This window comes from Channa argus, chromosome 12 (assembly GCF_033026475.1).
Source record: "Channa argus isolate prfri chromosome 12, Channa argus male v1.0, whole genome shotgun sequence".
Classification (NCBI taxonomy): Eukaryota; Metazoa; Chordata; class Actinopteri; order Anabantiformes; family Channidae; genus Channa; species Channa argus.
Window position 1 is genome coordinate 11,935,508 of NC_090208.1, and position 25,919 is coordinate 11,961,426.

Below are 25,919 nucleotides of genomic sequence, written 5' to 3' on the forward strand. Positions count from 1 at the left end.
ATGCCGCTGCAGCTTATGGCCTGCAGTCAGCGAGCAGTGTCAGCTTTCCAGCTTCATTAAAAATAATGAACTTCTTTTATCTGGCAATCAGAATCACAATAACTGTAAACTGTGAGGCAACCCTATACCTAGCATTGTTTTATAACCTCATTTTATAACTTCATAGAAGTTGGGAACGTATAATTTCTCACAGATAGACTGAGATGTATCTACTATCCATTTCCCTGGAAGCCATCACCAGCAATTTCCTTCCTCTTTCATCATTCTAAATGCGCCTAAATGGTTTGGGTGGGGGGTTGAGCAGCAATAACCGCAACTTAGTGTCAGGAGGGGAATTTGGAATCTTTGATGCTTTCCCTGGCATGAAATGTATTTACAAATACCTTGGTGGGAGCCAATAAAAGGTTTAATATTTAATTAGGCCTAAGGGCGTCTCACAATACCGGGTACATTTCTGATCAATGGTATGATGGAGGACTCCTGCCTGTCAGCCAGAAGCCTGGCTTCCTCCTTTAAATGTTACTATAGTTGCTAACACGTGCACAGCGCAGTTATACATCACAACCTCCTGGAACAACCAGCGAGAGCCACCGGATTCATGTTTGTGTACATTGTTGAATTTTAAGGGTTCTGACTTGAGATGATCACCATGAATGATGAATGGACAATGATGATGAAAAATGTATTTAGGCTCTCTTTGTGCCAGTGCTGATGAAACTTTCACGATCTTTGCTGGGAGGGAAGGGGATATGGGGGGGCGGGGACCATCCATGTCATAGTGCACACACACACACACTCTTTCGTTCACCATTTTTTGAGCATGTAATAAGAAAAACCACAGAGATGTGACCCTGCAGTTAACTGCTAAAATTCTGGGGTCTAAGTTTTGTGGGGGGGTTGCACACAGTATTTATATTGCATTGCTTTGCCTCCTTCAGTTTACGTATTTGAGACTGAAGTTTTCGAATGAAACAGGTTGAACAAGCTTTGCTATTGGGAAGTAGCACTGTACATTTGTGAGGTCCTCATGACATTTTGACCTCGCCTACTGTGTGTTGCACAATTTTACATACAGTCTCACTGACAAAGCTGGAGCATGTTTATGGCATTGCATGTATATTTATTTTGTTTTTTTTTTAACAGCTCCTAACGCAGCATTATTTTCTGTCTACTGTACATAAGTGCACCAGCTGCAAACATTAAAAGAAGCAGCAGCACTGAACACGTAGCTTCATTGCAAATGATCCTGAGCATTGCAGCCATTTTTGCCAAAGTTTTAATTTTCTGAGAGGAACATTTTGAGACACATGGGCTAATTTGGCAGTGATGTGATGCCAGAGCACAGCAGCTAGCATCAGAGGAGCATTACAGCTCTGAATAATGAAATATGACTAAACCTTACTGTTGTGTAAATTAGCACACCTGCTCAGTGGCGCTAAAGCCTTCAGTGTAGCGCTATCAAAATACACAAAGCTTAACAACAGCTGCCAAAGCCTCGTGACAGCTGTCAGAGAGTCCGCACACTTTTAGTCCGCTTCCCCTGCTGCAAGATTTTTCAGTGAAACTTTCCAAGTGCTGGGAAGAAAAAGAGAGAAAAAGCTGCATGTCACATTTTTATTCCCTGTGACAGAATGAAACCTCGGAGAGACCCAGGCTTTACTCTTGAGCCACATTGCAATGAGGGGGAATCGTGCACTCTGGAGGCTTTTGTTTCCCTGCCATTATTCTCCATGTCAGAGAGCGCTGATGCATCTGAGAACCGGCACAAAACATATAAATGCCCAATTATAGTTGCTTCAAAGACGCATCCATTTAAAAAATTAATAATGAGGTCATTACATAATTCACGGTGGGTGGTTACGTAAGCAACCCAAATCTGAAGAACAGACAGGGTATTGTCTCTTATTCAAATAGCAGCGGTTCTGCCTGAGTGTTTGTGTCATTGTGACCACTTGTGTGTCTTACCTCTCCGTGTGTGTGCGTCTGCGTGTTCACATTTATCTGAAATGAACAGTGAGGACAAGGCATCGTTGAAGGCAGCAATCAAACTCTCCCTGCTCTGTTCTCTGTGTTGCTTCTATTCAGCATCAAGGCTGCTTTTACATGATGTGTGAACAACTCAGACACGCTACAGTAGATCCCTCAGAACCATAATTTATAAATAGAGGATCCCAAGGCTTGATTAATTATGTCTACATTCCAGTTTTGCCTCTTGCACTGCTCAAATGTGTCTTTAGTCTTCCTCTTAAAGTCTGAAGTATTGCCAGCACGAACATCCAGTATGATTTACATCAATATCTCCATCCAAACGCAAATAATTCATCCACATTCCTTTAATTGGAAGCTCTTGAAAAAAGAGCTTGTCTTGAAAGGAAACAAACAAAAACTCGGATAGCGCTCTCCAGTGTGGCGAAGGTCAAGTCTAGGTCCCGATTCATATTCTCTGAAATGACTCAGTTAATCAAAAACAAGAAGAATTCATCAAGTGCAAGAACTCTTCAGAATTTCCCAAACTGCATGAGCTGAATTCTGATCTATTTAAAATGATACTTGGTTAGTCGAGTGTTCACACTTGATGAGAGTTCATGCACCCATACCCAGGGGACAGGTTTACAGCTGTAGACTGGTTGTTTTGTTCTCACCCTAAGTAATGAGTCTTATCGATAATCAAAGACACGGGGGCGCTGACAGTGCAGCGTTTGCTTCACACATGTGCAGCAAATACTTGTCAGTGCTGCAGGGATAAAAATACTCTGAATCTGTAAATCAGTGCTAACAGATAGAAAGCTTTATTTAAGTGTTTAATCAGGCTTGTTGCTTTGTTAGCGCTTTCTTGTTGGTTAAGAAGAAATCTACAAAGGACATAAAGCAAATGCATGCACCCTCTAAGTCCCTAATTAGCAGCAATCCCAGATGTTACATGTTTTCATTTACTGTGTGAGGGTAGAAAATCTTCCCTTTTTTTGCACTGTTTGATCATTTTGAGGCTCCTAATAAAACTCATAACAGTTTGTTTTGTTTTTTTTTTGTGGCGTTTCTTGGTTTCCTGTTCTCATCCTCCATTAGTTCCCTCCTGTCCCTATATGATTTGGTTCAGTTTCATTTGAGGTGTGAAAAGTGTGGGTGCCTCAATGAGCGTGTGTGTGTGTGTACACCTGCTTAACATGAGTCATTTTTAAAGAGACCTCAATTCCCAAGGAAACCAGCATTGAACTTATCAACATTGACCAAGTAAAATTAAAATAAAATGAAGACACCTCAGATCCATCCATTTCGTGACAGTGCTTAAGCTCCTGTCTACCTAAAAAAGCAAGACAGTTTGATCTGTTGACTAAGGATTACAGAATGGAAGAAAGTACCAGACATTGGTGTCTTGTGCTCTACATCTTTGAGCAGTTTTTCATATTTGCTCTTGTGAGATGATAAAATCGCTCGTGTATCAGCAAGCAGAACAGCATGCTTTAAAATATCATTTCATTTATTACAGCACGGTTCTAATTATGCTCATCAAATTCTAAAATTATTACCCAAACTGTAGCACGCATGTAGAAAGATGAAAATTTATGGTCACACACAGTCAATCGACGGCCGCCAATTAATGTAACACGCATGTCTTTGGACTGTGAGATGAAAACCACAGTAGAAACCCGAAAATATGAAACCTGAACTGTGGAACACAGTAACTATCCTAAAAAAAAAGAGATTGATTACAGATTAAAAATAACAAGGTATATGCACAATTCCATCCATAAATCTAAGGCAAGAATAAACCGAAGCAGCAATTAACACCTATGTTATTATATGATTTCTTTTTAGAAGAAATCTGCACCAGAACACGTGACCCAGGCTCAATGAACGGCACTGGCAAGAGATTCAAAACGTTTTTGAGCAAGGCTCATCCTTCTGGCCGATCAGATGATTTCAATTATTTCTGCTTCATTTGTAAGTTTTGTATTCGTATTTATTTCATGGGTCAAAGAGCTGATTCACACCGGGCAGAGGGAGGGCTGAGCTCAGTAGTTTCATGCAGATTGTAAGTTTAATAATTCATTTATCCATGATTATAAATAGAAAATTATAAATATAAGAAAACAGAACGTTGGAAGTCTCCAAACTCTCATCTGGTGATGAACAAATGTCAAGTAAAATGGGTGGAGTGTCTCTTTAAATAGATAATTGATTAGTTATCAAACTTGTTGCTTCTGTGAAGAAATGAGTCATTTAATCAGCTGCTCTTTTCAGCACTCCATATATAAAAGCTGTTTCTGCACTTACACATCTGCGCATTGTTGTTGTAATAAAGTGAAGCTGGTCTCACAAGTGGTAGGGCCCCCACCTGTGCTGCAGCATCTTTTTTTTGTTTTCTAGTGCTGTTTGAATTGATTCGCTGCTGTAACTGTAGAGAAGCAACACACCTGTTCAGAATATCAAAGTGTTCTGGTTTGTTGCAGCTTCCCGTGTTTTATTCCTGCTGTGCTCGCAGATTAAGTCGTGCAGCTTCTATTCATGTTATACAGTGTTAGTTATGCATGAGTTGCCACTTCAGCTAAACAGTATATGTTTTGCCCTTGACATTTTCCTCAGTATATTCTTAACTCTGCCCCTAATGTTACTGTTACTTATTAATGTAACCTTATCTACAAAAGTGAGGTGTCATTTCTTCAGTGACGATGTTCCAAACTGTTTTTTTTTTCTTCTCCAAACTGAGTGACCCCCTGTGTTCGGCACACCTCAGCAAATCCCGCAAGTATTCCCCAAACATCCCAGAACCCTCTTGTCTCTCCTGAGACTGACTCGATTCAAATTATGGAGAAATATGTACAGGAGATCAGTGCCTGTCACGGGTCTTGTGGAAATTTCATTTTAATTAATCTCTGGCAGAAATTGGCAGCTCGGTCATCACAACACTCATCGCGGCTCCCTGAAGAAGATCCAATTTTCTGTCTCAATAGGCATTAAATTAGCAAGAACATTTCCACCTTTGTCACCCCAGCACGCATAACAAATGAAATATATTTGGCTATGTGACATAATGGAGTGCTAATAAATGACTCGCCACCCGAGCGAGGCGCAGAGAGACAGTGGCAGGTGAATCGCGTTTGCCAGCACCTCATCACATATGGGAGTGTTAAAGGGAGAATAAATGTGCAAGACGGCAGATTTGGAGACGCACAAGTGAGGATGCCGACAGTTTTGCTTTCTGTGTGAATTTTGTGAGATGATTTTGGAGATCATACTCTGGATAGTATGGAGATTAGAAAACGACCAAGGCTCATTGCAAGCACAGGTATATCCCAAGCTTTACTGACCGGATTTAGCCTTCAGCTAGCATCAGCTCTATTAAACGCTATTGAGTTTTTTGCAGTGTGTCTTAAAACAACAGTCAGCTGCCCATATGAACCTGAAAAGAGGATTTACCTGCTGTAATCCTTCCCCCTAGTCATTATGGACATTAAGAGATCTCTCCTAAAGTCCCTTTAGAGGAAGTGAGGGCAGGCCAACATTCAAGGTCACAATGTGTTTAAATGTGCATTTAAAGCTAAATTGACTCTTAAGCAATATGGGTTTATTGAATCAAGTGATCTTCCGAAGTTGGCATTTTAATTAAAATGGATTTCAGAGAGTGGCCGCCTACTGACTATAGGGTCGGAGGTTCGCGACCCGCTCTTCCTGTGTCCCTGAGCAAGACACTGAACCACCAACAGCCCATTCCCAATCTCCAGCTGTGCAGTGCGGGTTCCGAGCCCAGTAGAAATTGGGGAGGGTGGCGTCAGGAAGTGCATCCGGTGTACAAATTGTGCCAAATCAACATGCGGACGATCGATCCACAAATCCACCCAATCCACCCTGAACCTACGGGATAAGCTGAAAGAACAAAAAATAAAAAAATTCATAAAATGTTTCACATATGGGCACCTCATTGTTGTTTTAAGACAAAATTGTAAAATTGCCACCTATGGCAGTAGGCAGCCCTACAGGAGGTGGCCCCCACGAAGCCTAGCCCTTAGTGTCTCACTCCAGGACACATCTGGTGGAAAAACTAGGGGACATCTGTGCCACCACTACCACTGAGCTTTACCCCCTACATTGTACCACTACCTGTTACCTCATGGCTGACTGATCTATATAAAACTAGTTCTGAAATTTAAATGCTTTCATGAACATGAGCCACATGATATAATTATTGCAGAGAAGCTCTGAATTTCTTTTCTATGTTATTTTTCAAAGTTCCCGTCAAAACAAAGACATGTTGCAGCAGCAGCTCAGTGTCTGTGTATGTTAAGAGGTTCTGAAGAACTCATTACCTTTAGGAAAAGTCGAGCACATACTTGTACGAGCAGTGTGAGCTTGGCTTAAGATGTTGCCAGTACACTCTGGGTAAGTTTGTGAAAAGTTGGTATCAGTCACAAAACTTTTATCACCCCAAATATGACATAGCACAAAGGCAGTGTGACATTTTTATAGAGCTGCACAGACCGCAGCTGTGACTATAATCAGTATAAAAGGAGTCAAGAGCTCATTTCAGATTTATTATATTGCTCATGCACGCCTCACCCTGACAGGCCACATCAGCGCCTGACTCTCATCCGCCCACGGATTGAGGTGAGTTGCTCCATGCGTGCACCACCTACTGTATGTTAGGAAAAATAGCTCTCTTGTTAAAAAGTCATTTTAGGGAAACACTGTCCAAAGTGATTGCCATCTGTCCAAAGGGGTCGCAGTAGAATCCAGTTCTTGGAATTTAGAAAGCTTTGTCCAGCGCCTTTGATCTTCTGTCTCTTTCTCCTAGTCCCTTTGTTCCTGGTGACTGTGGGCTTTACGTGAGGGGGCACCTAATGAGGGGATCTACAGGCCCAGCATTTAAAGGAATACTGCAACAAGGTGATGCCAGTATGTTGTGCAACTCAACAGTGGGGTCGATAAAAGTCTCGGGTGTTGGATTAATGCAAGTTGTTGCCTTTGCAAAGAATCGAGGCAGCATGTAAGCAGCAATAGCTGACAACTTTGTTTGTGTTCCTGTTGTGGTATTGAATGGTTTGTCCCCAAGGAATCACTGAGCCAAACTAAAATTACTTCAAAATTAGCTTCTTTGCTCCTCCTCGTCACGCAGATATGAAACCTTCTTTACAACTCGCATAATTCTACATAAGACGTTGGTAATAGTCTAGACTAGACTAGATTAGGTTATGTTAAGAAGATTGTTGTCCAGGGTACTAACACACAGTTAAAAAAGAGAAATGACAGTCACAGACAAAGGTTCTTCTGTCATATTTAATAAATTATTCAAAGCTCAGCCAGTAGGTGTCCAATTATACCATCCAGTTACGAAGAACTTATCTACATCAGAATTTTGAAATTTGAATGCCAGTAGTATAACATGAAACATACTTGTGGGATATTTAATATTTATCAAACAATTTGATCCACTTTTTGTCCCTTGATTGTCTTTTTTGGATACAGGATTAGGAAGCGTATCAGCAACCGAATATGGTCAGGATTTAAGTGAAGAAATGAGAATCTCTGCTGCATGATTATTATTATAATTCTTAATGAAATTGTTCCAGTAAAGGTGCCTCAGTGATCAGAGGTACGTACAAGATATAGTCATTTAATGTACTTTCTTTATGATGGTACTGCCTCCATGCATGGGCTTATTGAATTGTATTTTTCTGGTGATGGTGAACAGGCTTGGCGTTAACCTCCGCGCCTGTCATCATCAACGTCTATGCTGCATTTTAGTTGACGGAGGCTGGCACCGGCCTTCCAACCCAGCTGTTTCCCTGCTGCATCCCGGAGCCAAACTGGTGTTCCTCAGTAATTACAGCTGCTGTCTGCAACAATCTGTGACACAGCCGGTTCCTACTTAATTACCCACACTTCTCCCATTTACTGTACCTGTCAATATCCTCCATCATTTTAATACATCAGTGGGGGAAAAAAAAATAAAAATTTGTGGAGAAAAGGAAAGAATTGCCCAAAAATGAAGGAGCTCCTGCAAGACTAATGACTGTTAAAAAGCAATCAAGTGGTAGCAGCAGTGTGGGCAGTAGATCTCTGTATTTTATTGCTAACGCCCAGTCACGGCACCTCTGCTGTTTAAATTATTGCTATGTAAATCACCTGAAGTGCTTTGGTATTGGAAAGCAGCAGATTTAAGATGCTGGTGCATGTGCTAAGTAGACAGTATCCCAATATTCAGGGAGGCCTTCATTTGAGGGACCAACTCCTGCTATTCATCAGTGTGTGTCAGTCTACTTCGAGCTGGCACTATATTCAGAGAAGTTTGCTGGCGGAACAAATGAAGTTCTCTCTGACTCACATATAAAATGCTTATTCTGTATTTCTCCCAAACGGATGTGAAGTACAGCTCCGCAGAGCGAGCTCACAGCAGAAGCACTTCCACCTCAGGTTACCTCTGCTTTTTCTTTTTTCCAATGTACCCTCCACCAAAAAAATCTTTAATCACTTCAGTGTTTTGCCGTGTGCAATTTGTAGCCGCTTGCAGCATGAATATGGAGGTTAAAAAAAGCTGGAAGTGAGCTGGAAGTCAGATTTTGTTGGCATCGTAGTCTGTGAAATTGTGATTCGGGTGTTTTTATGACCTTTGAGTTTTACATTGAAGTCGTATCCATCAAACTGTGTTTGCTGCTAAATCATGGTTGGAAAGAAATAATGAGCTGGATGTGTAGAATGGTTGGTTCTCTTCCCACAGCTGCTGAAAACACAGGTTGGATGCTTCTCTTAGTCCAGACCTTTACATGAGATATCACTGCCCTCTGCTGGTTGGTATTCTTCATTACAGTTGTACTTTAGGGGTCCCTTTGAGGAACATAAAATAGTTATATTTAATCAATAATTGTTCAGAATTTCAATCCGTTGTTGTCAAACTAGTTCTGTCTACCTCTAAAAAAACGACTTCCCTGCTGCTACGAACATCTAATTTGGGTGGGAGTTCATGCATGTGACAGTTAATATGCTTATCGCAGAAGAAAGAAACAACACTGTGAGAATTAATTGCTTTGCCTGTATTATTTTCCAGCAAGACCAAAATATTCTCTTCTTCTCTGGTTGATTTTTATTCCTTTGTCATATGTAGCATGGAGCCATAATGGAGTTTTTTCTATTCAAGTATCTGAATGTATTTCTCCTCAGCACATACATATATATTGTTCATGACTATAAATGGATGTAAGTAGGAGATAACGTACCTGTGGTGCCCTGATATCACACACAATTGGTTTTTGCAGTAGTTTTGTCACTTTTGTTTGATATACCAGGCAGAAAATATGAACCACACATTCTTCGTGGTCTCGTGCCCGTGAGAATAGCTTTGCAATTGCAGCTCCTGGTATATACAAATAATGATATGCATCCAATTTAAGAAATGAAGCAAAACACCGTGCAGTGTGTGTGCAGCATGTAAGGAGATAAGAACCCCAGCCCCACCTTACTCACACACACACACACATATCCACAGGGCTTTGGTCATGAGCCTGCATCATTCTGTGAGCAGAGTCCCAACGGACAGACCTCCATTCACTCTGAGCTCAATTAGACACTGAGTAAATCTCAGGATGTTTTCAGTCTTTACATTTCAGGAATTTGGACCGTGGAATCCAATGGCAGTGGCAGCCCACCAAGAGTCATTTTCACCTCATCTTATGTGCTCTATAGAGCTATTGATTTGAGATTAAAACCTTTGATTGCAGAAATACATTTAGCTGCTTTCTACCATGTGTTTTTAGCCATGGATGCGTGAGAAAATCTGGCAGGTTTTGTGTGTTTTTCTCATTTTGTCTGTTTGGTCTTTTTCAGGACGTCCTTTTTTAAATAATTTATCATGTTTTTGTGGTTTTTGTGCATCTTGTTGTGGTCACTGTGTGTGTGTGTGTGTTTTAACTGAGATGATCAGATTGGAAATATAAACCGTATCTCCTGACCTCTCGAGCCCCTGTGGGCCTGTTCAGTGATTCATCCCATGTCTTTGCGGATGGACCATTTCAATAACTATTAGGTGAATTGCCATAAAGTGTTAAGAGACATACATGGTCTTCACAGGGTTAAGTTGAATGATTTACAGTTTGGGATCCTTTGGCTCCTGCAACATCAATATTTCACTTTATTCATTAAATCTGTTCGAATAAATATCTACATTTTCCATCAACCTCAGCTTTACCAAAGTGTTTTATAGATGCAGGTGGTGCAGACTTTCAGATGCAAGCTGTAACAATGTGTTCACATAGAAGTCGTCCTTTCAGATACAGAGAAATATTTTTATTTGCAGAGAAAGGGGGGGTGGGCAGTCATATGAACAGCTCCTATAGCGCCCTGCTAATGACTCCCACTGGGCCATTTTTACCAAAGGCAAGGATTACCGTTAAACCCCAGTCACATCTTCTCACATGATCCTCCCTCCTGTTCACACACGTGCACGCGGACGTGAGTGCACGCTGAATGGTAGCAGGGGGAGAGGCAGAATGAGAGGGAGGCCGGTCGAGCCGTGGTCACAGGACAAACAGAGATGTTACACAGTCAGAAGTGGAAGTAAATGTCTACAGCAGAAGGTTTCATATTTGACATTTGCTGATAGAAACATACCTGTTTATTAATGTGAACGTGCCCCTGTGATGTTTACAATCACTCAGTAGGAATCATATGTATTCTGTGTACTTTGAATGTACACTGAGTGAGTGGCCCTCTACTTCTTAAAACATCAAAGCACATCTAATTATTTGCGATTTCATGGCTAATTTTCTGGTTTTCCACCAAGCTGAGAAAATGTCTGCACCGCATAAGACGCTGTGGTTATGTGGGTTCTGCAGTGCTGAATGACTTTGTTTTGTTGATAAATATTTAAAAAAAACTCTTTTATATGCATATACAGAAAATATCTAAGCACTTCTAAATTAAATCTTGGTGTGTTTATAGCCCTTCCAGCTGCTAGCTTAGTACGTTATACAACCCCTGACCTTTTAATTCTTGTTGTCCTTACACATCATATTAGGTCAGCAGGGTATCAATTTAAAAAATAATTGACAAACTCAGTATTCACAGACTAACTTCACTGACAAATTCTCATATGGCAACAGCTATTATGCAACCTCATGACTTGTACTCCAATAACAATTTGTACTGGCTCTATATCATATTCCTACACCCTTATTCAACATTTATGGCCCAAATTGAACTGTGTGCAAGCGCGGCAGGGAGATAGTAAACATAAAAGCTTCCTCCAGTCCTAATCAAAAGAGAGTCAGTAAATAGCTGGCTCCTCTTCTCCCTAAAATGTGACCTCAAAGATACTGCAGTGCATTTTCAGGTCAGTAGCACTTTGAATTATTAAATACACACAAGTCTATTCAGATTATAAATCATAGAATAGTCAAGGAATAGTCAAGGTCAAAGCCGTTGTTCATTCTAACTATTAGCGCATTCATCTTGACACACAAAAAATTAGGAAAGCAGACGGAGACGCCAGACAAATGATGTTTTAATGGTCATAACAACCTTGACACAGTAATAGGCCTCCTACGACGTCTTATGGGGGAACATGGGAACTGGACATGCGTAAGGAATGTGGTCGCATTTCCAAGTGTACTTCATGAGAATGGGCTTAGTTGTAGCTTTGTGTAATCCCAGCCATCATGCCTCCATTATGAAACGATACATGGAGGCTGGAATTATGACAGCCAACGTGAAACACATGTGACTGGGTTAAGAATCTTTGCCTTTCGGTGGATGGAATCACACTGGAAGAAAGACGTTTCTCCTCGCAGAAAGTGGATGCATTGTTTTTATTTGCCTGAGGACTTTTTTAAATGTAAAAATACTAAATTACAAGCAACACTCCTACAATCTAAATCCCGCCCCCCTTTATTTTACAATAGTATTATGAATAGTATTAGATTGTAGCCTTTCATGTACAAGCAGCGTTTTATAGTTTCTGTTAAGACGACTACTGTATATTCATTTTAGAGGTTAAACCACTGGTTTAATATTTAACAATCTCATCACGTGCTATGATATTAAATCGAAATCTGAAGCGTCTACAGTTGCCAAAGGTAATTGTGTGCGAAATAAACAAACCCCATTTCCAGAAAAGTTAGGATAATGTTTAAAGTGTAAATAAATAAAGAGGTGCAACAGGGGGTCTGGTGGCTCCATGGGTAGAGTATGGGGTTGGAATCCACAAGGGATCCAATCCCACCCCACCAGGTTTGGCTCCGCCCACTTGACCTTTTTCAAAGCTTTATTGCAAATCATTTGAAATCTGCTTTTGAATGAAACAACAAGAAGGCAACACGTGAAAAGTTGAAACTTCTCGTTTCGAATTTGATGCCAGCAACAGATGTCCAAAAAAAAGTTGAGACAGAAGATTGTTTACCACTGTGTTGCATCACCTCTTGTTTTCTCTCACACAGCACTCTGCATGTGTGTGTGTGTTCTAGTGTGAGAACTGAGGAGCACAGTTACTTAAGTTTTGAAAGCAAATGTTTTCCTCCCTCTTTGCTTGATATAATTTCAGCTGCTAAAAAGATTTATGGTCTAAATTGTTTGGGGTTTTTTTGTTGTGCCATTTTTTTTTTACAGTGGTCCTAATCCTCTTCTGTAGATACAGGACTAGCCAGTAATTAATCTCGAAGGAAATAATGACGAGATAGCTTTGGATTCTCATTCTGAGCAATTTGCAACTGGGTGATTCTTTTTTTACATTACAAACTTCTCAGGTTCAACATTTGATACGCTGTCTTTGTATTGTCAATTCCAATCAAAAATAAGTTTCCAATATATTGCAAAGTGCTGCTTTATATTATTATTTGCTTTGTGCACAATGTCTTAACTTTATTGCAAGTTAGCTCCGTAGAAAGCTAAAGTACCTCCGGAATGTACTTGGTTATCACCCACCTCTGTCGTTCTGTCTAACGGGGCTATTTAACTCCTGATGGTCCCCCTTTCGTGGCTGCTTTGTTGCTTTAAAAACAACACTGATTATCTGCTGTTTCACTCATGAATGAAAAACCTTGTGTTTGAAGTCAAAGCAGTAATGTTTATTTTAAGGGGAACATTTAACAATGGTTTTTTTTTCCTCTCTTGAAAGATCTAATTTGATGAGTGACTTCGTGAAGCACCTGCTTGCTAATTAGTGAGTGTCGATGCCCGTGGGGATAGATGAAATACACGTCCTAGTTGTTGCTGATCCAGTGCCCTTTACAGGATAAAGCAGGTGGTGAATTTTGGGAACTGAATTGAATCTTTTAGAAAGAAACAGCTTTGCTGCTCTTGGCCTAGATTCAAACTCCGAGGGTTTTATCGCTGTAGGTTTTGTCAACAAAATCATTTCCCCTATTACAAAACTGCCTAGAGGATATAGTTGCAGCAGCCTCTGGTATCATCAACTCATTTAAACTCATAAAAGGATTTTGTTTTCAACCCAACTCTTTCACCTGCAGAGCGGTGCAGCAAATAAACAAAGGGTGAACACAGTGCGCTGCGGGGGGGGGGGTGGGGTGAAGATGGCACAGGAAGTTTGTAAAAACACGAGGTAAACAGAAAATGGTGAGTGGCAAGTTTTCACAGTAAGTAAAAGATTTTTTTACATACAGTATTTGCTGAGTACAATTTTACCTAAAGTTTATTATGCTAAAGGGGAGGGTCTCCACATTTTATACATGGAGTGTACAGGTTGCAAATGACAGTACTCTGCATGGATGAGCAGTTGTAAAATCTGGCTGGATAATATTAATAGGGTTATTAAGAATATAAACAGACACACCCTGATGAGTGGGGATCAATGGATTCACGCATTCTCTAGATGCATAGTTTCTGGTTTTTAAGTTGTTATTTTGTTCTGCAAGTCAACATAATTAAAAGCTTTCAAATGTTTCAGAATTTTTTGAAACTTAAGAATGGAAACTGCCCAAAACCTGAAGGAACAACGATGAGTTGCGTCAGACCATGTGCATTAGTTGAATGAACAGTAACTGAGCCCAGATTGTAACCGTCACTCAACCAAATTTGCAATAATATCAAGATTGTGAAGGTAATTATGATGAGCTGTGTGGGAGCCATAGTTTAACTGGACTTGGCCAGTTACTTCTTTGATTTTGACATTTCTGCATGTCTGCAAACTTGCCAAATAATAAGAACCACAAACTCTTTACGAACTTTTGCACCTTGGAGTTTATTAAATTGATTTCATCAGCTTGTCCACCCTCTTTTCTGTGCAGCACAGGGTGGAAAGACACTGTGGGAAGCCACCAGGGGCCGTGTGTCGTAAAGGAAATGTACAAAAGTCCAGTTCAGATCTGCTCATCACACGAACTCATGGCACGTGAACCATTAAAAGAAAAAGATACAATTCAAACAACTGGAGCTCCACAACAGACCAGCGGAATGAGCAAGCAAAGTCAAAGTATGTTTGTTGAACTTTATTACCGAAAATATAGAGAGAACCGAAGGAATTAGGCGGGAGGTCTTTCTTTAGAGAATAAATTCCCTTCATTCTTCCATCTCTCACATGCCGGTGCAGCAAAAGCAGCCTCGCTGTTAAGGAAAGGAGGAGGTGGTGGAGAGAGAGGGAGTCATGCCCTGACTGAGAAGTCAAATGACCCAAAATATGATCACTTTACAAACACACGATCCTTTGAGGCGTATTAATGATTAGATTCTGGCGTTTGGAAGGGATTTCTTTAATACTGGCAAACAACCACAATGTTCAGACAGGCACATTTCAGGTTGTTTGGCGCTTATGAGGAACAAAAGTCAGAGTTTGCTGTGTATTGTATTTCAAACAAGGTGATTACTTTAATTCTACACGTACTTGTGTACTGGAGCTGTTATTTCACGCCAAATTCATTTTCATACAGTGCTCATAAACCTGTGTTAATATGTTCCAGTTCATATACAGTGCATGCAGTAGGGTTTATGAGTGGGTGTGTGCACCCATTCATCATAATTTGCATTTTAACCAGAAAATGCTTTTCAATTAATTTGGCCTCCTTAGGTTTTAAAAAAGTCCAGCGAGCTTTTTAAGGACTCTGGACAAAAGTAAAACCAGGACATAAAAAAGGGGACTTTTTTTTCTTTAAAGATATTGATTTTGAATGATTATGACACAGAAGATGCCATGTACAAAATTCAATCATTTAATAAAATAACGTTAAAAATTAACAACAACAACAACAAAAAAAAGATCAATGCCCTCAGGGCCGCCAGCGTCTTGCCTATGGAATCAAAATCTTGGCCCTGCATGACCGGATCACACTTCTTCTTACCCTCCATCCCTGGGAGGAAATACGCTGTTGTGTGATGGAATCACGCGGGAGTCCGAAATCTGGGAAGTCATGCGCTAATCCGGTATTTAAGGTCGAAGGCTTTTGGGTTTAATACAAACAGGGGCCTCAGTGTGGAAAGTCACCCCCTGGTGTGTTGAAGGTATGCGTGTGCTTGTTGGATGAAGGGTTTCTTGAACTGTATTTTTTTTAAATAAACATCCAGTCGAACGCTGCAGCAGACGCGCGTAAAATTTGGCACTTTTTTTTTTTTGGATAATGTGGCAGTGCTGCTTTTTGGTGCTTGTGGGCGCAGCGGTCGTGAGCGCGCAGTTCCCCAGAGTGTGTGTGACACCCGAGGGACTCAGGAGCGGACAGTGCTGTCCGTCTCCTCCCGGACTCCTCAACGACCCCTGCGGCTCCAGCTCGGGCCGCGGACAGTGTGTCCCCGTAACGGTGGACACGCGGCAGCACGGGCCGCAGTACCCGCACGACGGACGGGACGACCGGGAACGATGGCCCGTCCGGTTCTTCAACCGTACCTGTCAGTGTAACGGGAACTTCAGCGGCTATGACTGCGGCCGCTGCAGACACGGATGGACAGGGGCCAACTGTGACCAGCGAGTTCCTGTGGGTAAGTGCGCCCCTTGAAATATTCCAGATATGATGACAGTATTTGGAGCTGGTTGAGATGCAGTGTCCAGCTCAGGGCCACTTTAGAGCATCAACCAGGGCAAAGGAACAAGTTCTCTCTAATTTATTAATGGTTAGATTCAATTTTACTTAAAGAACAATTGGAATTCACGCGAAATAGTTTAAGCTCAGCAACTGAGATGATAAGTTTTTGTGTCAAATCTGCCCTTGTTTTCTCCGTGATTAAAAGTAGACCCCCAGTTAACGCATGACTGACTGACTTAATCCACTTCCCCTCTGCTTTAATCCCTCAGTGAGGAGAAACGTGATGCAGCTCAGCGCGGACGAGAAGCGCGCGTTCGTGAACGCGCTGGACCGGGCGAAGCGCACGGTTCACCCCGACCTGGTGATCGCCATCCGGCGCTACGCGGAGATCTTTGGGCCCGACGGGAGCACCGTGCAATTCGAGAACGTCACCATCTACAACTACTTCGTGTGGTCCCACTACTACTCCGTTAGCAAGACGTTCCTGGGTGCGGGACAGGCCAGTTTCGGGGGGGTGGACTTCTCACACGAGGGACCCGGTTTCCTCACTTGGCACAGGTTCCACCTGTTGCAGCTGGAGAAAGACATGCAGGTGAGCGTCTGTGCTCCACGGGAGACACAATTAGAGTAACGGTACCGTCATTACACCCGCGGCGTCACTTGTTATGTACGTGGGCTATTTGCCTGTTTATCCACTTCTCTAATTTACCGATACATCGCCGCGTAATAACCCACTGCAGCCTGTTTGTTTTGTGTAATGCGTTTCCCCACAACTACATTGGCGAGGAAACCATAATTGACAATTCCACGCCTTAATGAGCGCGCGCCGTGCAAAATGTCATTGCGCGCGTGTCAAGCGCTCAGATTCGATTTGATCTGCACAGCATCGACTTGCAGAAAAACGACGGCACCCAATAAAGCTTTGGATGAGAAGGGCCGTTATTTTAGCTGCACCAGTCACCAACGTGAAATGCGCAGAAGCTTCAACGTGGCTCCCACCACTGACTTCGTGTAATTATCAATATCCATCTCGTGCTTTTCCCAGTTCTGTAAACGCATGCGTTCAGTACAGCACGTGAAGCTGCCGAACGCTGATAGGCACAGTTTCAAGCAGAGCAATTAAACCAAGATGGTTAGAAATGTCCTATGAGAGACGGCCACACTCAAATGTTTGTTTCCTCTATTAGTATGATTATCGAGTTACATAAAAAGTGATTACAAATAAATCCTCCAGCAGATTCCTAAAGGTCTTGTTGACATAATCCGCAGTTTAAAATCTTGCTGGTCTGCTCTGGTTTTTACTGTTGACCAGGGGTGGAGCTGAATGTTTGTGTGTGTGTGTGTGTGTGTGTGTGTGCTGGTCAGACTGTGGCACATTTGCAAAATGATGTAAAACCCAAATTTAAGAACTTATTTAAGAACTTAAACTTTATTAAGAAGTTAATGGTGTGTTTATAAAGTGTTCCTTCAGTATCAGAAATTTCAAATAATTAACCTATCCACCATTTCTAACTGCAAATAGTCATAAACAAATACTAAGACTTGTTCAATAACAATGTTTTAATTGGGGAGAGGTAAAAAAAAAAAATTCCATCCTGGGATAATCTGCCTGGTTGCAACCGCTACAAACTCTGGCAGGAAGTGGCAGCTGGTGTGGCCCTGCCTCTGCCCTAACCGCTCAAACTCCTAAACACTAACCTCCTCCTTTCGCAAAAAACCAGGACATGCTGCAAGACCCCACCTTCGCCCTGCCCTACTGGAACTTTGCCATCGGCGGAAACACGTGCGACATCTGCACAGACGACCTGATGGGAGCCAGGAGCAGTTTTGACCTGAACTCCTTGAGCCCCAATTCTATCTTCTCCCAGTGGAGGGTAGTGTGTGAGAGCGTAGAGGACTATGACACTCAGGGAACCATCTGCAACAGTAAGACTGTTACTGCAGAGACGTCTCAATCATTGTCTTTATTCTTTAAGTGTGGCAAGTCTGTCTCATCTGGACCTTTGTCCTGTTTTACTCAAGGCACTGAGACGTCTCCCATCAGGAGGAACCCGGCAGGAAACGTCAACAGGCCGATGGTCCAGCGCCTACCGGAGCCGCAGGACGTGGCAGACTGTCTGCAGGTTAACACCTTCGACACGCCACCCTACTACTCCACCTCCTCTCAAAGCTTCAGAAACACCATAGAAGGTGAGTGAGCACAAAGATGTGTGTTGTGTGTGTGTGTGTCTGTGTTTACTATGCTGCAGTCTGCATCTTCTGACCTGGATCCGTGTCGTTGTGGCAGGCTACAGCGCCCCCCAGGGGAACTACGACCCCATAGTGAGAAGCCTCCACAACTTGGCCCATCTGTTCCTGAACGGGACGGGAGGACAGACCCACCTGTCACCCAATGACCCCATCTTTGTCCTGCTCCACACCTACACGGACGCTATATTTGACGAATGGTTAAGGAGACACGGCCCAGGTGTGTACTTGATATTTTGACATGTCTAATGTTAGCACAGTGAGCTTCCAGGCTAACTCGGGGTGTTTTGGGGCAGATTCCTCTGTGTATCCGGAAGAAAATGCCCCCATTGGCCATAACAGAGGCTACAACATGGTGCCTTTCTGGCCTCCGGTGACCAACGCTGAGGTGTTTGTGACTGCGCCTGAAAATCTGGGCTACTCTTATGAAGCTGAATGGCCAGGTTTGCTTTCTGAAATCCTTTTTTTTAGCAGGTCCTGCCTTTGTATGAATGTATTTGATGAGTGTAATAATCATGTACCCCTCCCTTTCCAGCTCAACCTTTCACCCTGACGGAAATCATCACCATAGCAATAGTTGCCGCCCTTGTGGTCGTGGCAGTCATCTTCGCTGCCACCACATGCGCCTTGCGCGCCCGCTCTTACAGGATGGAGGGCCACCAGCCTCTGCTCGGGGATCAGTACCAGCGATACGACGACGAGAAAAGCCAGTCCGTGGTCTGAGATCTGTGTGCGTCTTCTCCGTACTTTCAGCAACACATCCACTGCTCGCAGTTTGTTAAAGCCTGAATCTGTTCTCACCAGACGACACGTGTAGATTCTTGAAAATAATCATTTGTCTTTTAGAAAGGGCCCCTCTCTGTGCAATTTTTTTGTTTTTTTTTTCCACATTTCTGGAAATTTTGAAAATGGAAAAGGTTTTCAAATAAAGTAAACGTGTAAAAAATGAGGTGTTGGTGTGACAGCAATGCCACCAGGTGCTGCTGGGATCTGCTTGTGCTCAGGCTTTTATTTGATGGCGGATGATCGGGTGTAAAGAATGTAGAATCCAAGTGGTCAAGGATGTTCTGCAACTGCAAAATGTACAACACTCTATGTAACTTCACAGTGAATAAACTGGCCCTGTAACACCCACAAGAGGGCGCAATTGTTCAATCTCTGAAACGGCTCCTGTTGGGACACATGCTTTTAAGATTATTATTGATGTGAGTGAATCAAGAGATAACTGGAGAAGAAATGTTTTATTTCTTTTGTTTTTACATTTCTCCTCTTTCATCAACATCGTGCAAAGTGTGGGCGCGTGTCAAATTTACTGGCGAGATTAGATTGTGCACCTACACACAGTGGTTTGTCGGACCCGCATCTGACATTTATGTTATTAAAACATGAACACTTCAAAAATATATTATGATAAATACTATGTTTGTGCACGTTTAACGGTAAATCCGAGTGTCATTCTTCGTTATATCCATGCACACATCTTGCTGTAGCGCATGTGCTCGCAGACGCAGCCTGCAGTCCTCGTAGGGAGTAATTATACTTGTGTGTGTGTGTGTAACTCCTGAGACATGTAGTCCCCTGTCACATCACCTGTGAGGTGTCTGGTTTCAGAGGACGCTCCTTCATGGGAGGGTCCACGGAGAGCACGCTTTCATTAAACAGCCCCGCTACTGGTCCCACGCTTCGATGGGAGGTCTGTAAGTGGAGCAACGTGAACTGTTGTCACCGGGTCACTTCGTTGTGAGAGCGGCTTGAACAAAGTGGAAAAGGCAAGTTGCTGTTTGCTACTTTGAGTCAACTCCGCCGTTTCATCACCGCGAGCGTCTACAATGGACGTGGCAACCAACGCTGTGCCCGATCTGAAGGATCTAGAGACCAAACTGGGCCGAAAGGTGCCGGAGAGTCTCGCTCGGTCTCTTGTTGTTGCGGGGAAACATCACGACAAGCGCGACGCGCCACCGGCTGCGCCGCATTCGGTCAGCTGTAAATATTGGGCCAGTTCTGCGGACTTGAAGAGGCTTGAGGGCAAAATGCAGTTCCTGAAACAAGAAATGGTAAGGGTCTCCTTTCTGCAAGCTGTTAAGAAAGTCTTACAGTAGCTGTAAGAAAAGGAGCTACCGGGTAAATAGCCACAAATCCTACAAACCTTGTGACATATTTCACTCAGCTGATATTTAGTCGTAGTAAATTTAGTCACAACTGTTGCATTTGTAATTTACTGACAGAAGTTCAAAAGAAGACCCTTATAGATGTTTCCATGTATTGGCATCGCGGCCTGGATTCACAGGAAATGCGCTGTATGCAAACCAGGTCTTCACACGGTATCATCATGTGGCTGTTAATGCAAACTGCCACCGATGCGTGTGTCGTGTTTCACTTGATGAGCAGGCGAGAGTCGTTCACACCTGCGCGTCACACGGAGCACAAACGAGCAGCGCCGCGTTTTCATTCGAACTACTCAGGAATCGAACTGTGCCTTTGTAATTACCTTATCACGACCGAGCCTTCTCGCACTTCACCGGTAAAGTGTGTTGAAACGTCTGCGTTCACGTGGCACTGAGATCCAGAGTCACAGCAGAGCCCGGTTTCTAAGTGAGGTCAGCAAAGGTACAGTATTAGGATTCCTGAGCAGATGGCCGGTGACGGTCAGCAGACAGACCAGAGTCTCCCCGTGTCTGTGTGTGTGTGTGTTGATGGCCTGGGTTTTATGTTAATGTAACATTTTGTCTTTACAAGTGTAACCACCTTTACCTTGTAAATGAGCTTCTTTTTCAACTAATGTAGCAAAGGGCATTAACTCCAGGAGAAAACTAATAGACCTTTAAAATGAATTGACTGTAATCGCATTAGTGGTCTCTCATTGTTAGAGGGGGCATTCAAATTTTGGGGCTGTCTTTGAACTCTTTGTTTTGAACAGCTTGTTCACTAATCCAATCAGTGTGTCCTGTTCGGGTGTGTAAAGGCCCTATAGAAACACACACACACAGACAACAGCATCCTGATTAGTTTATGTGAGAGGTGGCAAGAAACTATCAGCTTCATACAACATGAAATAACATGTTTGTTTAGGTTCATGGTTTACTATTCAGGGGCAACATATTTATGCAGCACTGGTTGTGTAGCCGACCCATCGGTGCCACTTTATTCACAGTCCTGGACAAAAACTCCAATATGACTCCGTCTGTCGAGCTTCTTTGGGAGCCAGTGGTTTCACTGGGAAAACAAACACACCAGCAGCCATAGGAGCTAAATGACAGCAGGCCGCAAATCCACTTCTAAAGAAAGAAAAGAAGGCCGTCGAATCAGGCCAGCTGCCTGGAACACTGTACCAGCCCTGTTCGTCTTCATCTGCTTCGGTGCATTTTGCAGGACGCAGGATGTTACAGTAGACACAGGGGGAAGGGGGGAAGAGGGTCCATTTGAATGGCTCCATTAGCTGTCCCACTTCCTTCCACAATCAATGGCATGGATTGTCAGTGCTAGGAGTTAAATCAATGGTCGCACTGTGCTGTAATATCATTCATTATCCAAGATTAAAACTGTTTCCTCCTGCACTGTTGCATTGTAAGTCATTATTCCGGCGTCTTTGTTCACAACTGAGCCTGATAGTCTAAACAAAGCAGTGTTCCAGTCACGTAAGAATGTTAACAACTGTTGAGAAAAAATCTCACCACAAGGTCTGTTTACAAGTTCCCCTGGAGTTTTCCGTCATATCACACGATCTTTATCAGTGTGTGGAGTTTGCACAGTTTTTAATTAGTGAGCTTTAGAAGCACTGACTGGTGCAGCCAGAGTAGATGTTTACATCTTTATGCTAAACTAACCTTGCATAAAGCATTTTTTATCGGACCCATATGAGGATGGTAATAAGCTTGTCATCCAATTTTCTTCAAGAAGTAGATTTCCCCAGTACTACTCCTCTTCTTAATCATCCTTGACTACTATGAGCTGACAGTGTTCTATTCCCACTCCTAGGCACATCTACGAGCCCTCGACGTGAAGCTGATGCAGCAGCTGATGTCCATCAACGAGGGCATCGAGTCCGTCCGTTGGATGATGGAAGACAAAGGAGGCTTCGCCAGCCAGGATGGAAGCCTGACGGGCAGCTTGTACAGCCTGTCGGACAGCCAGGAGAGCACCTCGCTGCGAAGCAGCTTCAACAGCTTGAATGACGCTAACAGCGACGGGCTAGATGGTCTGTCTGTGGGTAGCTACCTGGACACTCTAGCAGAAGACTTCCCAGACGACCCCTCGCCTACGGACCCAGACTGTTTTGTCGATAAAACCATTCTTGACTCTGATGCCTTTAGCAAATCACCACTGAAACTCAGGGTGGAATCTGACGAGTACTACTGCTTTGGATAATGATGACAAACGCGGTTGCAGACTACTGATATTTGTGGTGAAGAAGGACTTAAAGCTTAAAAAAAAAAGTAATGCATGCTTCACGTGTGGGGACACCTTGAAACCAGTTTCCTTACATTGTGGATTGCGCACACATCACCAAACCACTGCCGCTTAATATGCTTAATACGCACATGCAAGTCTTAATATTTTCTCATCATAGTTAAATTAAAAGGGTGCTCTATTATGCAGACAGATTGTATTTATTGCCACGGTTTACCTCAGCAATTATGCTTTTTTCCCACAGTCATTCATAGCCTCATGTTTCCCTCTGTATCGGTGGAACTGTGGGTTAGAGATCAAGCACAATCAGCAAGAAAGGAGTAGATTAGGATTAGCATCCTTTTAGAGAATTGGACGTTTCGTGCTGAGTGTTCGAAGAGGCTTTAAGTGTCACAACAAGTGCAATTTGGTTCCACAGCAAAACTCTGAGCACCGCCTACTGTAAATGTTAAGCTTTTACTTATTCTTCTGTAACTATTTTGACTGACGGACGTTCCTAAGCTAAGTCCAACTGAGCAGTAGTAGAAGATTCACCGTTTAGTCTTAAACGCAACATATGCTGCACGTGGATGCACAGATGTCTGACTGAAAACCAAAGCAATTTCATTGTCTTATAAATAATTTGTTTCACCCAGATAAGTCCAGGAGACGGCATATTTGATGATGGTGCTCACATGAGAAACACGTTTGCTTTGTGGATACATTTGAACTGTCTCTGTGTGGTTTTAGCAGTTTTTATTTCGCCTGCTTTTGAAAAAAAAAATTCTGTTGTTTTCTGATCCTTTTGTTGTGGGAATTAAATAATATATTGATTGTACTTTTATTTTTTTCCTCTCGCTCACAATGTGTGAAGTTTTTGTGCAATGGAAAGAAACATTAAGGCACTTCAGTCATTGTAAGTGCGACTTTTTAGACGCAAAAAACTCTTCTCGTCCCTTCGATTCCTGCTAAATTGGAGTGAAACAAAAACGTGTGAATATTATTATTGGACTTTGTGGTTCGCCGTGTAACGCTGCACGGAAAATCCCCCTCATTAATTCACTTTGCCACTCAGTGCCACCTTGTGTTTGTTTGAACACAGAACCAGGGAGGAATTTGGCTAATCGCTGTTTATTTGCGCCCTGTTTTATCAAACCGTTAGCAGAGGAGGACCGTTTGGCAGAATGCTGATGCTGTTGAAATCGTGTTACCAAAAGCTCAGCAGCCGTGTCTGTTATCTTTGTGCACCACTTGAACAGAGCCATTTGTAAATAATAGGAATTGAAACGCCAGCAAAGCAGAGTATTTGATGGTCTGATGATATATTTCTTTTTTTTTTTTTAATGCATGTCACTATTGTGTTGCTTTTAATGCAATGCTCGAAGTTATTCAGACAGAGAATATACATTATTGCAAATAAAATGGCTATGAGACTTCCCTGGTTCTCAGACTGGGAGGTGACCGTTACTTATGAAATCGTGCATGAAGATGTTTATAAATGTTTTCTTCTTTTATGCAAAAAATTAGATTGGACACAAAAGCCACTTTTAGTGTTATATTAGTTCCAGACAGATATAATCACTTTATCCAGGCACATTAAGTGCATTTGCATCTTCGTCTCACTCCAAGTGCAAAGCAGCTTTATTTGGTTTTATGCAGCCTTTCCTTATCTCTACCTCCCAGAGGCTTTGGCGAGCTTAATCTTCCTGTCAAGCTCAACCAGGCTGTGGCCACTAAACCTAAAGAGCCTTGTTAATGGCAGCGTGACCTCGTTGTCAGCACTTCAGCTAAAGACACAAATAAGTTCGCTTAACGTCTCTAAATTTCATGTTCTAACAAATGTAACCGTGTCTTGCCTGACTTAGAGCTAATATCCCTTCAAGGGAAATGTCGAGACTCGAGCTGGTGGCCTTGAAATAATTGGACACACAGAACGGGTTCTGCAGGTTTATGTTGTAATAGGTCTGAGTCAAAATTCCTGAAGGGCTGCATGGTACACTACCCATGAACAGAAGTTGCCTTTCGGGCCTTTCCGACTCCCTGTAAGTGTATGTTTCCGACTAGTAAGGGAGAACCAATTGACACTGCCCTTGTGGTGTTGTCTTTACCTAATTGTCTATTCCCATTGATGAAAATGTACTTTTTGTGTCGGTTTTTCAGGATTCCGAAGGAAAACCTAAACAAACTGCCATGTAACAGTTTGAGTAGGCGTTTACAGAAAGTTGCCCAAAGTTTGTCAAATCCTTCTGTCGGCACGTTTAGTCGCTCTCTTTCAAGGGTGAATGACATCCAGGCTTTAGGGAAAGCAAACAGCAGAAAAAACCACTGCATGGTCCAGCGTTTGGGAGCAGAGTGCAAAGTAGTGGTTTATTCAGCCCTCAGCGACTTCACGGAGCACCGATAATTACACCGCCGTACAGACGACGGCAGCTTCCAGCAGGGACCCATTAGCAAATTAGACAGAGGGGTTGGGCTCGTGCCCAAAGATGAAGGGAAACCAATGCTGTCCTGTATCGGGGAAACTGTCACCACACTACCAAATGAGGATAACGGATATGGGTTACTGGGGTAGGATTTCAGGGAGATCAAAAGAGTCAGAGGCACAGTGGACCCCTCAGACAGGAAGCCAATGATACCGTCTAGTAACTTTTTTTCTGTTTTATTTAGGCTTTGCCTCTGCTGGCTCCAGTTTGTTTTCAGATTCTTTTCCCAAAACTTTTAACTAAACTGGAGACCTGTAAACAGTTGTACCACATTCATGCAAATGTAAGACTTATGCAAAACTTGGTAAGAGTGAGTGTGAGCAGCCGTGCTGATGCGTGTGATGGATGCAGTGCGTTATGGCAGCTTTATTACGTTCCCAGACACGTGGAGCTCCATGTTGTGAGATTTATGAAGTCGTGGGAAACTTAATAAGGCCTGTCCCATAACATGAATATATTGTTTTGTCTTTGGAACGGTAGCAATGACGTGCTTCACATGAGATTTCTTCACTGATGATGTGTCCAAAACCAGGCCGAGCAAATACAGTAGTTAATTTTTATTAGATAATACCATTAAGTGGAAGTCATATCGAGTAGGTCTAGTTTATGGGTTTGTACTTTTTGGAGACGAAGTCTTGAAAGAGCTTTCTCTTGGCTTCCTGCCGAGCTGTGGATCTGCGAATCGCTTTTAAGGAGCTCTGTAAAACTACTGTATCTGACCACTGTGGAAGAGAGCAGACGCTAAACCTCTCGGTGCAAATTTTTCACTTTTATCAGTGGCGGATCTCTTAAATTACTCGGCTGACATTGAGCTGAAACACCCTTTAAAAGTTTGTGCACACATCACGCAGAA

General features: G+C 42.6%; 2 protein-coding genes across 2 annotated transcripts; both read left to right on the forward strand.

Moving 5' to 3' along the window:
• The first annotated feature begins 15,382 nt into the window (after positions 1-15,382).
• On the forward strand, positions 15,383-19,358 carry LOC137138070 (5,6-dihydroxyindole-2-carboxylic acid oxidase-like). Its single transcript, XM_067524978.1, has 7 exons — positions 15,383-15,906; positions 16,220-16,542; positions 17,672-17,876; positions 17,973-18,140; positions 18,238-18,417; positions 18,494-18,640; positions 18,733-19,358. The coding sequence occupies exons 1-7, from the start codon at positions 15,552-15,554 to the stop codon at positions 18,918-18,920; spliced, it is 1,566 nt and encodes a 521-aa protein (XP_067381079.1). The 5' UTR covers positions 15,383-15,551; the 3' UTR covers positions 18,921-19,358.
• Positions 19,359-19,824: 466 nt separating this feature from the next.
• LOC137138071 (leucine rich adaptor protein 1-like) lies at positions 19,825-23,427 on the forward strand. The gene is made up of 2 exons (XM_067524979.1): positions 19,825-20,251; positions 22,173-23,427. Exons 1-2 carry the CDS (start codon positions 20,027-20,029, stop codon positions 22,560-22,562), a joined length of 615 nt encoding a protein of 204 aa, XP_067381080.1. The 5' UTR covers positions 19,825-20,026; the 3' UTR covers positions 22,563-23,427.
• Positions 23,428-25,919: the final 2,492 nt, after the last annotated feature.

Bases quoted from the DNA above. Each gene is read 5' to 3' on its own strand.
- LOC137138070 (XM_067524978.1), top strand. From the start codon at position 15,552: ATGTGGCAGTGCTGCTTTTTGGTGCTTGTGGGCGCAGCGGTCGTGAGC. The intron at 18,418-18,493 runs GTGTGTACTTGA...GTTTTGGGGCAG, and splicing joins GTTAAGGAGACACGGCCCAG to ATTCCTCTGTGTATCCGGAA. The intron at 18,641-18,732 runs GTTTGCTTTCTG...CTCCCTTTCCAG, and splicing joins TTATGAAGCTGAATGGCCAG to CTCAACCTTTCACCCTGACG.
- LOC137138071 (XM_067524979.1), top strand. From the start codon at position 20,027: ATGGACGTGGCAACCAACGCTGTGCCCGATCTGAAGGATCTAGAGACC. The intron at 20,252-22,172 runs GTAAGGGTCTCC...TCCCACTCCTAG, and splicing joins AGTTCCTGAAACAAGAAATG to GCACATCTACGAGCCCTCGA.